Below are 12,571 nucleotides of genomic sequence, written 5' to 3' on the forward strand. Positions count from 1 at the left end.
ACAAATAAAGATGAAGGGGAAAGCATTTCTATTCTTAATACATATCATAACTCATTAGAAGAGACAAAAGTTCAGGACAACCAATCTTCAAAAGCTTCAGAATGGTATTAAGCAGTACACCGTGGGCAGAGGAAGAAAACCTAACAAATCCTGACTGATTCTGGAACCCTGAAACCTTTCTGGGTAACCACACACTTGCTGATACACACAACTGAATGGAAATGAAGTCTCACTGACACACTGCAGCTGAACAGGGACTCTGCAGGCCAAAAAACATTTTGAATTTAATTAGAAACAGGAACTTGAAAACGAGTAATCATTTTTTAGGTTTGTGGCATCAGACCTATTTTATTGAATCATATTCCTTTATTATTGTGGAACCCTGCGTAAAGCAAATGAGAAAATGGACCTTTCTAAGGCCTGGTGATCATTCAGGAGCACGTATTCTATGGGGAGGAGGATACTAACCTCTCAGAGGTAATAGATGAGTTACCTAAATGAGGAAAGGAGCCAGGCATATGTTGGCTTCCTTTGGCCAGTTCTGGAAAGTGCTCAGTTATTTCCACTTCACTGTCAGTTGTATCATTGTAGGAAAATGAAAGGGAGACAATGTCCATCAACTTAATTCCATATACAGGCTCACTTAGAGAGGAGTGCAAACATTTCTTTCTTTAACGACGGGCATTAGTGATAATGAGAGTCACTGCAGCGCAGTGGACAGAGGTCTGCTTTGGCATCAAGAGGAGCTGGGTTTAGGCCTTGCCTCTGATACATGCTGGACTGTGACCCTGGGCAAGACACTTAGGTCTCAGTGCCTGGGCAATTCAGAATTTTCCACACTGGTGGTTGCATATAAAATTGCACATCATTCTCCCTACCAAATCTCCCCCCGCCCCTAATTTTTTCTCCATTTCTGTGAATGGTACCACCATCTTCTTAGTCATGCAGACTCATGGCACTGGAGTCATCTTTGACTCTTTCTTCTCCCTCACTCTCTATATCCAATCAGTTATGAAGACCTGTCAATTCTATCCCCATATTTCTCACATTCATCCCTTTTCCACCCCAAACACTATTGCCCTCACCTACCTACCTCATTACCTACGTCCTGCCTGCCCTATTGGCCTAACATCTCCCTCAGTGGTCTCCCTCCCCCTGGTCTGTCCTTCAAGCTTCTGCCCAAGTAACACTTCTAATGTGCTACACTTTCATGGGCTTTCTATGGCCTACCACGTGCGGTTAAAAACTTTTCCTTGGCAATCAAAGACCTTCACAGCCTAGCTCTAACCTTCCTTTCCAGCACAATATAGCACATAGTCTAAGTTCTAGCAAAGCTGGCCTACTCCCATCTTCAGTTCTCAGCCTGCCTTCTCCCATCTGTGCACCTTTGCTCACATCTCCTCTCCCCACGAATCCCAGCCAAGCATTATCATCTTTCCTTTCACCCAATCCATCATCTTCCTGAAATTCTTCAAGGGCTGACCCTGGTGCTGCCTCCTCTATTAAGCCTTCCTTGAAACCCCAGTTGAAAGCAACCCCTCCCTTCTCAAAATTCCTCACCATATTCTGAAATTCTCCTTTGTACTTAGGATACTCTTTCTTCTAAAGGCACCCAGGAGATAGCACGGACAGAACACTGGACCTGGAGTCAGGAAGAGGTGAGGTCAAGTCACTCGATCTCTCTTTGCTTTGGATGTCTCTTCTGTAAAATGGGGGAGCTGGATTCAATGGCCTCAGGAGTCCCTTTCAGCTCTAAATCTATGATGTTATGATTCTTCCACCAGTTGGTTCCACCGGCTGGAGGGAGACTGCAAAAGGACTGAGGGGAAGACCTCACTTCCTGAGGGAACTCAGTTTAACCTTTATCTAGTTAATACACGAGAAGAGACTAGAATTGGGATCCTGAGTGAAATGAAGGTTAAGACTTTTAAGAAGTGAGAAGTCAAGAGAAGTGATGATTAGAACTGACTCTTCCGGTTATCTTTTTCACAGCTAAAATATTGTAAATAATTATGGTTATGAACTTTTTCCTCCAAAGAAGGGTGGCACCTTCTTTCTAACTTATAATCTTAGAAAATGGCCTTGTGCACCTAGAGATCACGTTCCCTTCCTGGGGTCACTAAGCTGATTTAACCGGATACACAGAGTGCAGAGGTTTAGAACCGACCACACTCATTCTTGGCCTAGATGGATGGGGTGGTCACTCCATGTCCTAACTCGATTCCTCATCTAGAGTTCTGAGGTGTATACACAGACATGATTGCTGAAGCTATGGAAAAGGATAAGATGGTTAAGGAACAGAGTACAGAGAGAACACAGGACTGAAGACAGAACCACAGGGAAGACAGAGGTAAGAGGAATCAGGAGAATAGGTTGCCATGGAAGCCACAAGAGAAGAAAACACCAAGGAAAAAGGGGTTGGTCAAAAGGCTAGGGGTGGTGAAGCCCGAGAGGTGTTTTTGTAAATATTCATGGCAGCTCTTTCTGTGGTGGCTAAGAATTGGAAGATGAGAGGATGGCCTTCAATTGGGGAATGGCTGAACAAGTTGTGGTATGTGACTGTAATGGAATACTACTGTGCTATAAGAAATGACGAGCAGGATGATTTCAGAAAAACCTGGAAAGACTGATATGAACTGATGTAGAGTGAAGTGAGTAGAACCAGGAGAACATTGTACACAGTAACAGCAATTTGATAAGCAACTGTGAATGACTTAGCTATTCTCAGCAATACAATGATCCAAGACAATTCTGAAAGGATCATGATGAAAATGCTATCCACCTCCAGAGAAAGAACTGATGGAGTCTGAATACAGACCAAAGCATACTATTTTTCACTTTCTTTCCTTTTTTTTTTTTTTTGGCTGGAGTTTTATTCCACAAAATGACTAATATGGAAATATGTTTTACATGATTGCACATGTATAACCTATATTAGATTGCTTACTATCTCAGGGAGTGGGGAGAGAGAAGAAGGAGGAAGGGATAGAATTTGAACTTAAAACTTAAAAATAAATAATGTTAAAATTGTTTTTACATGTGATTAAGGAAAAAAATAAAAATATTATTTAAAAAAGTGTTTTTGTAAAAGAGTGGGGATCAATAAAAAAAACAGTGCTGGAGTTAGATAAGAGATACAGAAGTGGTGGTATCACATAAATGATCAAGTGTTTTTGGACTGATGATCATTATCATCAGATCTAGACTACTTTATTTTTTTTTTAATCTTTTTTTTTTTAGGCAATTGGGATTAAGTGACTTGCCCAGGGTCACACAGCTAGTAAGTGTCAAGTGTTTGGTCTGAGGATGGATTTGAACTCAGGTCCTACTGATTCCAGGGCCAGTGCTTTATCCACTGCATCACCTAGCTGCCCCAGATCTAGACTACTTTATTTGGCAATGAAAGGAGAAGGAGGACAGAGTGGTCACCAGGAGGTTTATTATGCTCTTGGTAAGGTATAGCTATGTAGTTACTTTCTCTGTTCTCTACTAAATGAGGCAGAGACAGAACTGAATTTCCTAACTAATTAGGCATACTCAAAAGGCAAATTAAGTCTCTTCCTTTAATTTATTCTAATAGTTTAAGTACAGTGTATAGGCTGTCTGTGGCTGAGACAGAGAGAAACCATAACAGATGGGAGACAATGATATCAAACAATCTTGAAACTTGGTGAACTTGAGTCTGGCTTCAAGATAGGATTCAAAATGAGGTAGAAAGGAACAGTTGAGTGTAAGTCTAGGAGGAAAACAAACACTATTGGCAAGCTATGACCAATAACAAGGATGGGTGAGAAAGGTACCCATTTGGATCTGGAGTATTTATTTCCTTGAAGAGTTTCCTCCACATGAATTTACTGGTCAATATTTATTTGCTATATTTAGTGATAAGTAAAAAAAAAATGGATAAATTAGAATGAAAATATTTGTTAAGTACTTAAATCAGAAAGACAGCCTACAAAAGTCTTGTTCATCTTAGGGAAACCTCTTGAACACAGACTATGAATATTAAGGCATCTGCCACTCAGTGGCAACACATATTAATTACAAACACACACACACACAGACACACACACACACACGGGTGAAAACCAGCTTGGATGTTGCATCTTTCAAACTTAATGTTACCAAGTGATAGCAAAGTCCCAATAATTCATTTTCATGGGCTTTTTTCTAGATGCTCCCTATAGTTCCTTTATCCCTCAATGGGGCTACCTGGAATCATGTTGAATTTCTTGCATCCCCCATGCACCAGCACATTAGTAAGTACATGGCTGATTGACAGAATGAAAGATAAGATTCACTGATGTGCCCCAAACCGCAAATCAGCCTTTAGTTTCAACATCCTTTGCTGACTCTTTTCCTAGAGCGCTGACAAGTAACAACACTTGCTGGATTTGAGTTGAGACTATCTTTCTTCGCTTGCCTTTATTCTAGAAAGTGCTAACAGCAAGGAAAGAACCAAAAAAAGGAGGATTCAGAAAGCGTGTGAAACAAAAAAGAAAGAACTAAGAAACCCACATGGAATGGCCAATCCTCTTTTGCCTGCATTTCGCTATTTCCATATGTGTCTACAATGATCAAATGTTTGCCAGTCCCCCACCTTTAATACTGCTTTTTGGTTTGTGTGAGGGAAATTATAATAAATCACGGCACACAATGACGACATGTAAGGTAATATGCACAGTGCCTTGCCAGCTGCCATTTTTTTTTTAAACTGAGACCCAAAGAAAGGTATTGGGATGACAGCATTAGACACCTGACAGATGAAATACTGAAGCCATTCTGTCACAGAATGATCAGAAAGAGGCTCATTCTTTCATCTTTTTGTCTGGAGCAGAAGTAGTTACGAATGACCATTTAAACCTTAGGCATTTGACAAATGTCAAGAACTGAATTCTGCCTTCTCTGACACTGCCTGTGCGGAATAGGCTGATCTGGCATGTACTGGACTCCCCCAAAGTCTTCGCAGCCCCTACTTGCAAACTTACTTTCGATTTGCTGTGTCGGATGAGGGCAGAGAGGAGTCTGTTTGACTCTCCCATGACGCCGGCATGATCTTTGGCTTCACACCATTCCACCAAACGCTGGACTAATTTTACGTTCTTCCCCAACTGTTCAGCAGCTTCTACTATAGGGGAAAAAAGGCAGAGTACAAAGGGCAGAAGAGCATCAGGGATTCAGCTGAAGCAATCCGCAAATATTATGAGGCTGGAAGAAAGTGCAGACTTAATGCAAAAACATTCCATGCAAATGAGACCTCAGAACACTTTGCCCAACTGGGTTATTTGGTCTGCTCCAAAACAGCATACCCTATAATGCAAATGATTAACAACTGATACCTTCATCCTCTTCTGGGTAAAATTCGTGGCCCTTTAGTACCTGGGCACCCTGGTATTGAGGGAGGCAAAAGGCACTCTATTTAAGGAAATGTTTCATTAATTTAATTCTACATTCCAAAGTATTACAGGCAATGTACATCACTGAGGAGTGCACCAAGGCTGGGCTTTGCAAAAAGAAAGCTGTTTGTTGTGTTTTCAATAAGAGTTTAATAATTTTATCAAGCTTAGCCTATTTAGTGGAGGTAGAAAGGAAAACAACATAAAAAATGACATGGAAATGAATAAAAAAGATGGGCATTTTCCTGACTCGCTTATAATGAATATCTGATGGATTAATGGCTACATAAAGGAATTAAGTATAATACTGAATAGAGCTTGATTTTAATAGCTCAGTATAATTGTTGGGAATGTCCAAGGCAAAGCAACTTATATTCAAGCATGTTGAATTGATTTAAGATAACTGTCTTTATATTTCATTTGACACATTTACCTCAATTCTTTTTATAAGTGTGAATACAGAATAAAATTCATTTTTCAATTAGAAGCCATAGTAAGAGATCACTAGGCCACAAAGAGCTATTTAGGTTGAAAATTATTTTTACCTTGTGCATCTATTAACATTCTTAATGTTCCCAGGAGTTTGAACTGCACAGGAGGCATCTCAGATTTGAGGAATTTCAGTACTGCTTCGGCAACACCAGCTGACAACATCTTATCTTTATTTACAACTAGAAAGAGAAAAAACCAAACAAAACAAAAACACTCCTTTTAATAAAAACGGAATTTGGATTTTACATGACTAGTATATTATCATACTTTCACTTCCAGAGATAGTCTGGGTGCTTTTCCATGATTTAAAATAATAAAGCATACTTTAAAAAAAAAGTATTTTGGGCAAATCACTTAACCTCTCAGTCCCCCAAGAAACTCTCCACGACTATAAATTGTCTGTAGAACAGCTGCTACTATTACCAAGGATGAAACATGCTTTTTGCTTCTTGGCAGAGACAACAGACTAGAAAGGCAAATCAAGACCTACCTTTTCAGACACGGAGAATATTGTTTGCTGGACTATAATTATCTGTTACAGGGGAAGGCTTCTAGCTGATGGGGAATGACTTAGTGGAAAATGAGCAGAGAAGCAGAGAAAGAAAAGCCTCAATGTAACACTAGAAAATACATAGAAGAAAAGTTCAGAAGGAGATACTAACTGGGCAATTTTGTTACTGTTTGAATTAATACGTACTTTAAAAAAATATGCACCTAACAGAAGCTCATGGGTTTATACATAATCCTCTTTTTTTGGTTCTTTGTTTTTTTTGGAATGTTTCTGTTTGTTAATGATTAAGTTCATAACAAGAATGAAAATTAAAGTTTTAAAAAAAGAACAGTTGTCAATTTGCATTGGTGGAGGGAGTTTCCTCACCAGGAGGCACCAATGAAATCAACCATATGTGTGTATACACACACACACACACACACACACACACACACACACACACACACACCAACAACAACAACAAACCTTGTACAAACCAAAGTTATAGAACTGCAAATTCATGTGGACTCATTCACATCCAGATTAATCCATGCAGAAGTTTAAAAGCAAATAAATTTAAAACTCAAACTTGGTAGCTAGAAATCCTTTAATTCCAAAGGATAGCTCTGTAGTGATTTTTTTCTCCTTGATTTCTTGTTTTTTTTCTTGAGATTAGGTCTTCCTATCTAGCCCAGGTTGGAAGGACAGAGGCCACTCCTAGACCCAACCCCTCCAATGATGAACACAGGTGCTTCACGTCCCCCATTATCATCCTCCTTGGGCCAGTTTGCCCCTCCCTAGGCAGCCTGATGGCTCCTTGCTCTCAAGGACTCATGGGGATTTTCAAAGGCTGGGTGCCAATTATGTAAAAAGTTTTCTTCTATTTTTTTTCTTCTTCTATTTTTCTTCAGTTAAGGATGCTATCAAAGAATAAACCCTGCAGGAAAGGAATATGGCCTTCCCCTGGCTCCTGTCTCTGTGTGATGCTACCCTCGCTTATAACAAAGGACGATAATGGGGTAAAGCATTTGTATGATTCAACTCAACATGCATTTATCAAGTGGGTACAAAGAGAAAACCAAAATAGGCCATGCCCTGAAGGAGCTCACATCTTCCTGGGACAGAGATGGCATGGACACAGAGAAGTAAATGCAAGGTGATGAGAAGAAGCATTAACAACTGGGGTGAATCACGAGGCCTCTCACTGGCACTTGGCCTGTGCCTTGAAGGAAACGAAGGATCCTAAAGAGTCAGAGGTGAAGAGGGCAGACAACCTGTGGGCAGGCATGGGTGCGGGGGGGTGGAAGGCTGATTCAAGGGGCTAGCTACAGGAAGCATGTTTAGCTGGCATGTAGGGTGTGAGAAGGGGAGTATTATAAAATATTATTATATTATATTATAAAGTATTGATTCAAAGTATTATATTATAAAGTATTAAAAAATTATTATTCTAAGTATTATAAAATAAAGCTGAAAAGGTAGGTGAGGACTAGACTATGAAGGGCTTTAAATAAGAGGTTCTACTTTATCCTGTAGGACAGGGGCCACCAAAGATTAAGCAGTCAGGGCTCTGCTCCAGGAAGATTATTTTGGGAGCAATGTGGAGGAGAGACCGAAAAGAAGAGAAACAGGAAGCAGGGAGACCATTAGGAGGTGAGGAGGAAGGACAGTGACTAAACTAGCGGTCATGTAAGTGGGCCGAAGGGATGCTGTGGAGCTAGAACCAACACCAGTGGACATCTGATTGTGTGGGGTGGGAAGAGTCAAGGCTGACGCAAGATGGCGGACTGAGGTCCTTGGAGGGATAGATTCCCTGGGAGGAGGGATGGAGATTGCAACAGAAGCCTGGTCAGCACACATCCTTGTGTTCCATGGTTTGAGGGAAGTCCCTTGACATTACTGCTTAGCTTCCTTGTGCACATAGTAAGAATAGCAATAAGCATGTTCTCTAGGTAGGTGCATCAATCAATCACAAACAGCAATTTCTTTGCAAAGATATTCTTAAACCTGTTGCTTACCTGGTATTGCCAGGTTTCGGAGGGCACTCAGGGCTGCATGCTGAACAGTGACATTTCCATCTTCCACATGCCTGTCCAACAAGTCCATAAGTTTTTGCACAATTCCGTTGTCTACCATGTGGATGCAATTTCCATCTGAAGAAAATTAAAGTGTTATACTGTTTCCTATCTCAGGGGAGTTCCTATAACGTGCTATTAAGAGCATATTTACAATCAAAGTTTCCCCCAAAAGTAGGGAAGTAAAAATGGAATATATCACCTATCACTTATCATACCACTTACCTGGAATAAAACCAGCAGTGAACCTCCCCGCTCCCCCCGAATTTCCTAAATACAGTATAAAAAAAAACCAGACTTATGACAAGTCTAACAGGTCCTTGGGCAGCTAGCTGATCCAGTCAACAGAATGCTAGATTTGGAGTCAGAAAGACCAAGTTCAAAGCTGCCTTGGATACTGAGGAAAAATGTGGTCCTAGGCAAGTTATTTAACCTGTCTACCCCAGCTTCCTCATCTGTAAGATAATAGCATCTACTTCCCAGGGTTGTTGTGAGGATAAAATGAGACAGTATTTTTAAGTGCTTTGCAATCCTTAAAGCACTATATAAATGTTAGCTATTATTATTATTAATCTTAGAAATAAGCATAAATATCTGGTGCCTCTAAGCTACTGTTAAATACTACCCAAGCCAGAGAACTGGCTTGTAGGTCCAAGAAAAGGAACTGAGTTATATACATGGAACACAATACTCAGATTCAGGTGATTTGTAAATCTGGGAGTTTAATATCTGAAAGATGACTCCACTCTGAGTATTGGGGATCCCAAATCTGAATGAAAAGCATAAGCCAAAGGAGTATTTCCCCTAAATCAGACAGTCTCTTATGGTGAAAAAGGCAAACCATCTATCTAGCGTGTCCTTGGGATATGGAGGAGTCTGCTTAACATCCTCGCTCCCCAGGGAAAGTCAGGGATTTTCAAACAATGGATAGAAATGTTGGGTCCTTCCTGAAAATTGTCAAATTTCATGTCAACAAGTGGGAGTTTTAAAAAAAAAAAGTATCGAACCACTCACCATTCCTGGCAAAATTCGCAATAGCCAAAGCTCCTGCAAGCTGTAACTGATGGTTATTGGAAGGAACCCAAGACAGGACCCTTTGGAACACGTTGCCTTTTCCTCCTTCAAACAACTTCTGCATGGACTCATCTGCATACACACAATTGAACAAGCGGAAAGCAGTTAGTTTTAATGGATATCTCAGAGACTATCAAAACTTCTGCAGAGCCCAGGACGAGCAGATGGATGTTTAATAAATACCGTTGGAGGAAAAGCAAGCAAAGTGATCAGAAGAATGTGCCTTCTCTGGAGGGCATGGAAAGCATGTCTGTGCCACTTACCTCCGAGAAGGAGTAGAACCATCAGATCAGAGGCCGTCTTGAGCTCAGCGATATCCTCTTCTCTCTCACTGTCCACGGTCTGCTGAACGATCTCCAGGAGGCACTCTACTAGGCCTGCGTCGACCAGCTGCAACTTAATAGCATCTGAGGAACATTATGAGTCCATCAGTTAATCCACAAGTGCCTATGGCAGCCAGCTAGTGAAGGAGTACAGTGGATAGAGTGCTGGACTTGGAGTCAGGAAGACTTGAGTTCAAATTCTGTCTCAGACACTAACTAGCTGTGTCATCCTGGGCAGGGCGCTTAGCCTCTCTGTGCCTTGGTTTCCTCATTTGTAAGATGGGGCTAATAACAGCCCCTACCTCAGAGGGCTGTGGGAAGGCTCAAATGAGGTAACATATGAAATAATTTGCAACACTCAGAGCACGCATACAAGCCAGGTCCTACATGCCAGGTGCTATGAGAGGGGTTGGGGGTGTGAAGCTACCTTCAAGAAGCTTACATTCTAATGGGGAAGCGAACACGGACTTATGTCGGTAGATAGTAGAAATACACGAATCCAACTCTGGGTAGCTTTGGCAAGGGGGCTGGGGCGAGCCACCCGCAGATGGCGGGGGAAAGAGTAGAGGCCTCACACGGAAGAGGGCATAAGCCAAGTCTGACGGAGACCAGACACTTCAAAGGTGGAGGTGGGGAGCGTTACACCTCTGAGGTTGAGATGAAGTAAGAGCCCTAACATAAGCAATCATTTAAAAATAACAGCTAGCATTTATATGGCACTTTAAGGTTTGCTTTACACATATTATCTCATTTTATCCTCACAACAACCTTGGGTGGCAGGTGCTATTATTATCATCTTCATTTTACAGATGAGGAAACTGAGGCAGACAGAGGCTAGAGTGACTTGCCCAGGGTCACACAGCTGATGAGTGTCTGAGGCTGAATTTGAACTTGGGTCTTCCTGACTCCAGGTCCAGAGCTCTATCCACTGTGCCACCTAGCTGCCTTAGGAAGAAAAAGGAAAGTCTAGCAATTATGTCTTTGATGATGAGCCTATTTAATAGAGTTAAAGACTCCAAGAAGAGCAGAAAACAACAGCAAAACTCCGTGAACATTTTTCCCTTTAAAAATGCGTGTACATTTCTATCTCACCTCAATGTGACTCAGTATTCCTAATCCACCTCTTTTTCAGGGTCGGATACATGTAATGATTTACCTCTATTATTCAGAGATTATGACACAGGTTAAAAACACTCATGGTTTTCAAAAGGACAATTTAATTCCTTAAAATCATTTTATGTAAAGTAGAATAACAAAGAACACACATTAAAGTAGCTATCGAATACAATTCTGCACTTTTTAATCTGTTTTAAAGAAACTATGAAAGGGAAACCAGCTATCTGTAAAATTCAATTTAGAGCAACTCACACAATCCCAATAAACATCCACATAGCACCTCGTGTGTGCCACGCCTGTGCTAGGCCATAGGCATATAAATATACAAGCCACACGGTCAACGGACATAGGAGGGCCTTCCCTCCAGTTTATCCCATCTGTGGTCTGTCTGCACATAGCTGTGGGTATATTGTCTCCTCCATTAGACAGTGAGCTCTCTGAGAGCCCATACTTGTCTTTTGCCTTTCTTTGTATCTTTAGTGTCTAACACAATGCCTGGCGCAGAGGATGGGGCTTAATGAATGTTTACTGACTGACATTTGACTGGTGGGAGGGTGAGACACAACACATTCACAGATAAGTAAATACAAGATACATAAAAAATTCAAAGCGACTTCAGGTTAGGCATTTACCACTGTGGGCAGTCAGAGAAGGCGTCTTAAGCTGAGCCTGGAAAGCTGGAACGTGTCCCAAGAGTCAGAGGTGAGGAGGGAGAGTGTTTTAGACATGGGGGCCCGGCAGGGACAGAGGTGGGATGTTGTGTATGGACCAGAGGGTGCATCAGCCTAGAAAAGTTACAACCAGATTGTAAAGGGCTCAAGGGGAGTTTGAATTTTACTCTAGAGACAAAATAAAACCCCTGAAGGAGAATGACATCGTCAGAGATGTGCCCTCAGGATGATTACTTGGGTAGTGGAAGATGGATTGGGGCAGTGATAGAACGTCTGTTGGAGCCCCTTGGAGATGGGGGATGGGCCACTTTTTTCTTCTGAAAAGACACTGAAGCTCTCCTCCAGATTTAACAGGCTCCAGGGACTTGGGCCACTGAGTACAAAAAGCCATGAGGAGTCCCTGCTGGGCCCTGAGGCTTGAATGGCAGACCAGTGGGCAGGCAGGGAAGCCTCTGCTCAGCCAGTCCAAGACTACATGAAAGGCCTTTCTCTCCTATGGCTAAGTAAGCCTCCTTTTTGTTAACCGTGATATGGACTCCAAGTGTCTCCTTTATTATAAGAAGAATGAGCCTGTCCTGGTCAGCTCTAGCCTGTTACCATCAGAGAAGAAAGAGGAAGAGAGAGTAGAGTCGAGAATAGCTATGCTGGGGAATGCAGGTGTGAGAGACAAAAGGCTGACTGTGCAGCAGTGAGCACTCACTAGGTGTTCAATCACACACATTTTTAGTGTATCAAGTCAATGATGTTCCAAATTTCTTCCAGTTTTATTCAGCTACTCAGGAACAGGGCCAGAGAAAGAGGTGAGGGAAAGGAGAAGTGGGGAAGGATGCCTGCTGGCTTCCAAGGATCATTCTGGGAGGATGGAGCCAGGGGGAGGAGAAATGGGGGAAGGCAAGGCGTCAAGCTTGCCCCCATAACTGCGGGTCTTCTGCCA

General features: G+C 41.8%; 1 protein-coding gene across 4 annotated transcripts in view; it reads right to left on the minus strand.

The window, feature by feature from the left end:
- RAP1GDS1 (Rap1 GTPase-GDP dissociation stimulator 1) overlaps nucleotides 1-12,571 on the minus strand; it is a 214,008-nt gene that overhangs the window by 20,120 nt on the left and 181,317 nt on the right. For 2 of the 4 annotated variants that reach the window (XM_027837596.1, XM_027837594.1), the window contains 5 exons: nucleotides 9,791-9,934; nucleotides 9,468-9,599; nucleotides 8,397-8,531; nucleotides 5,942-6,067; nucleotides 4,989-5,125 (listed from right to left, as the gene is read on the minus strand). In XM_027837596.1, coding sequence (XP_027693397.1) covers nucleotides 4,989-5,125; nucleotides 5,942-6,067; nucleotides 8,397-8,531; nucleotides 9,468-9,599; nucleotides 9,791-9,934 — 674 coding nt within the window. Of the gene's footprint in view, nucleotides 1-4,988; nucleotides 5,129-5,941; nucleotides 6,068-8,396; nucleotides 8,532-9,467; nucleotides 9,600-9,790; nucleotides 9,935-12,571 lie in introns of all 4 variants that reach the window. The other 2 variants (XM_027837595.1, XM_027837593.1) reach the window with 1 other exon arrangement.

Source organism: Vombatus ursinus, unplaced genomic scaffold, assembly GCF_900497805.2.
Source record: "Vombatus ursinus unplaced genomic scaffold, bare-nosed wombat genome assembly UNPS02014821.1, whole genome shotgun sequence".
In the NCBI taxonomy this organism is placed as follows: domain Eukaryota; kingdom Metazoa; phylum Chordata; class Mammalia; order Diprotodontia; family Vombatidae; genus Vombatus; species Vombatus ursinus.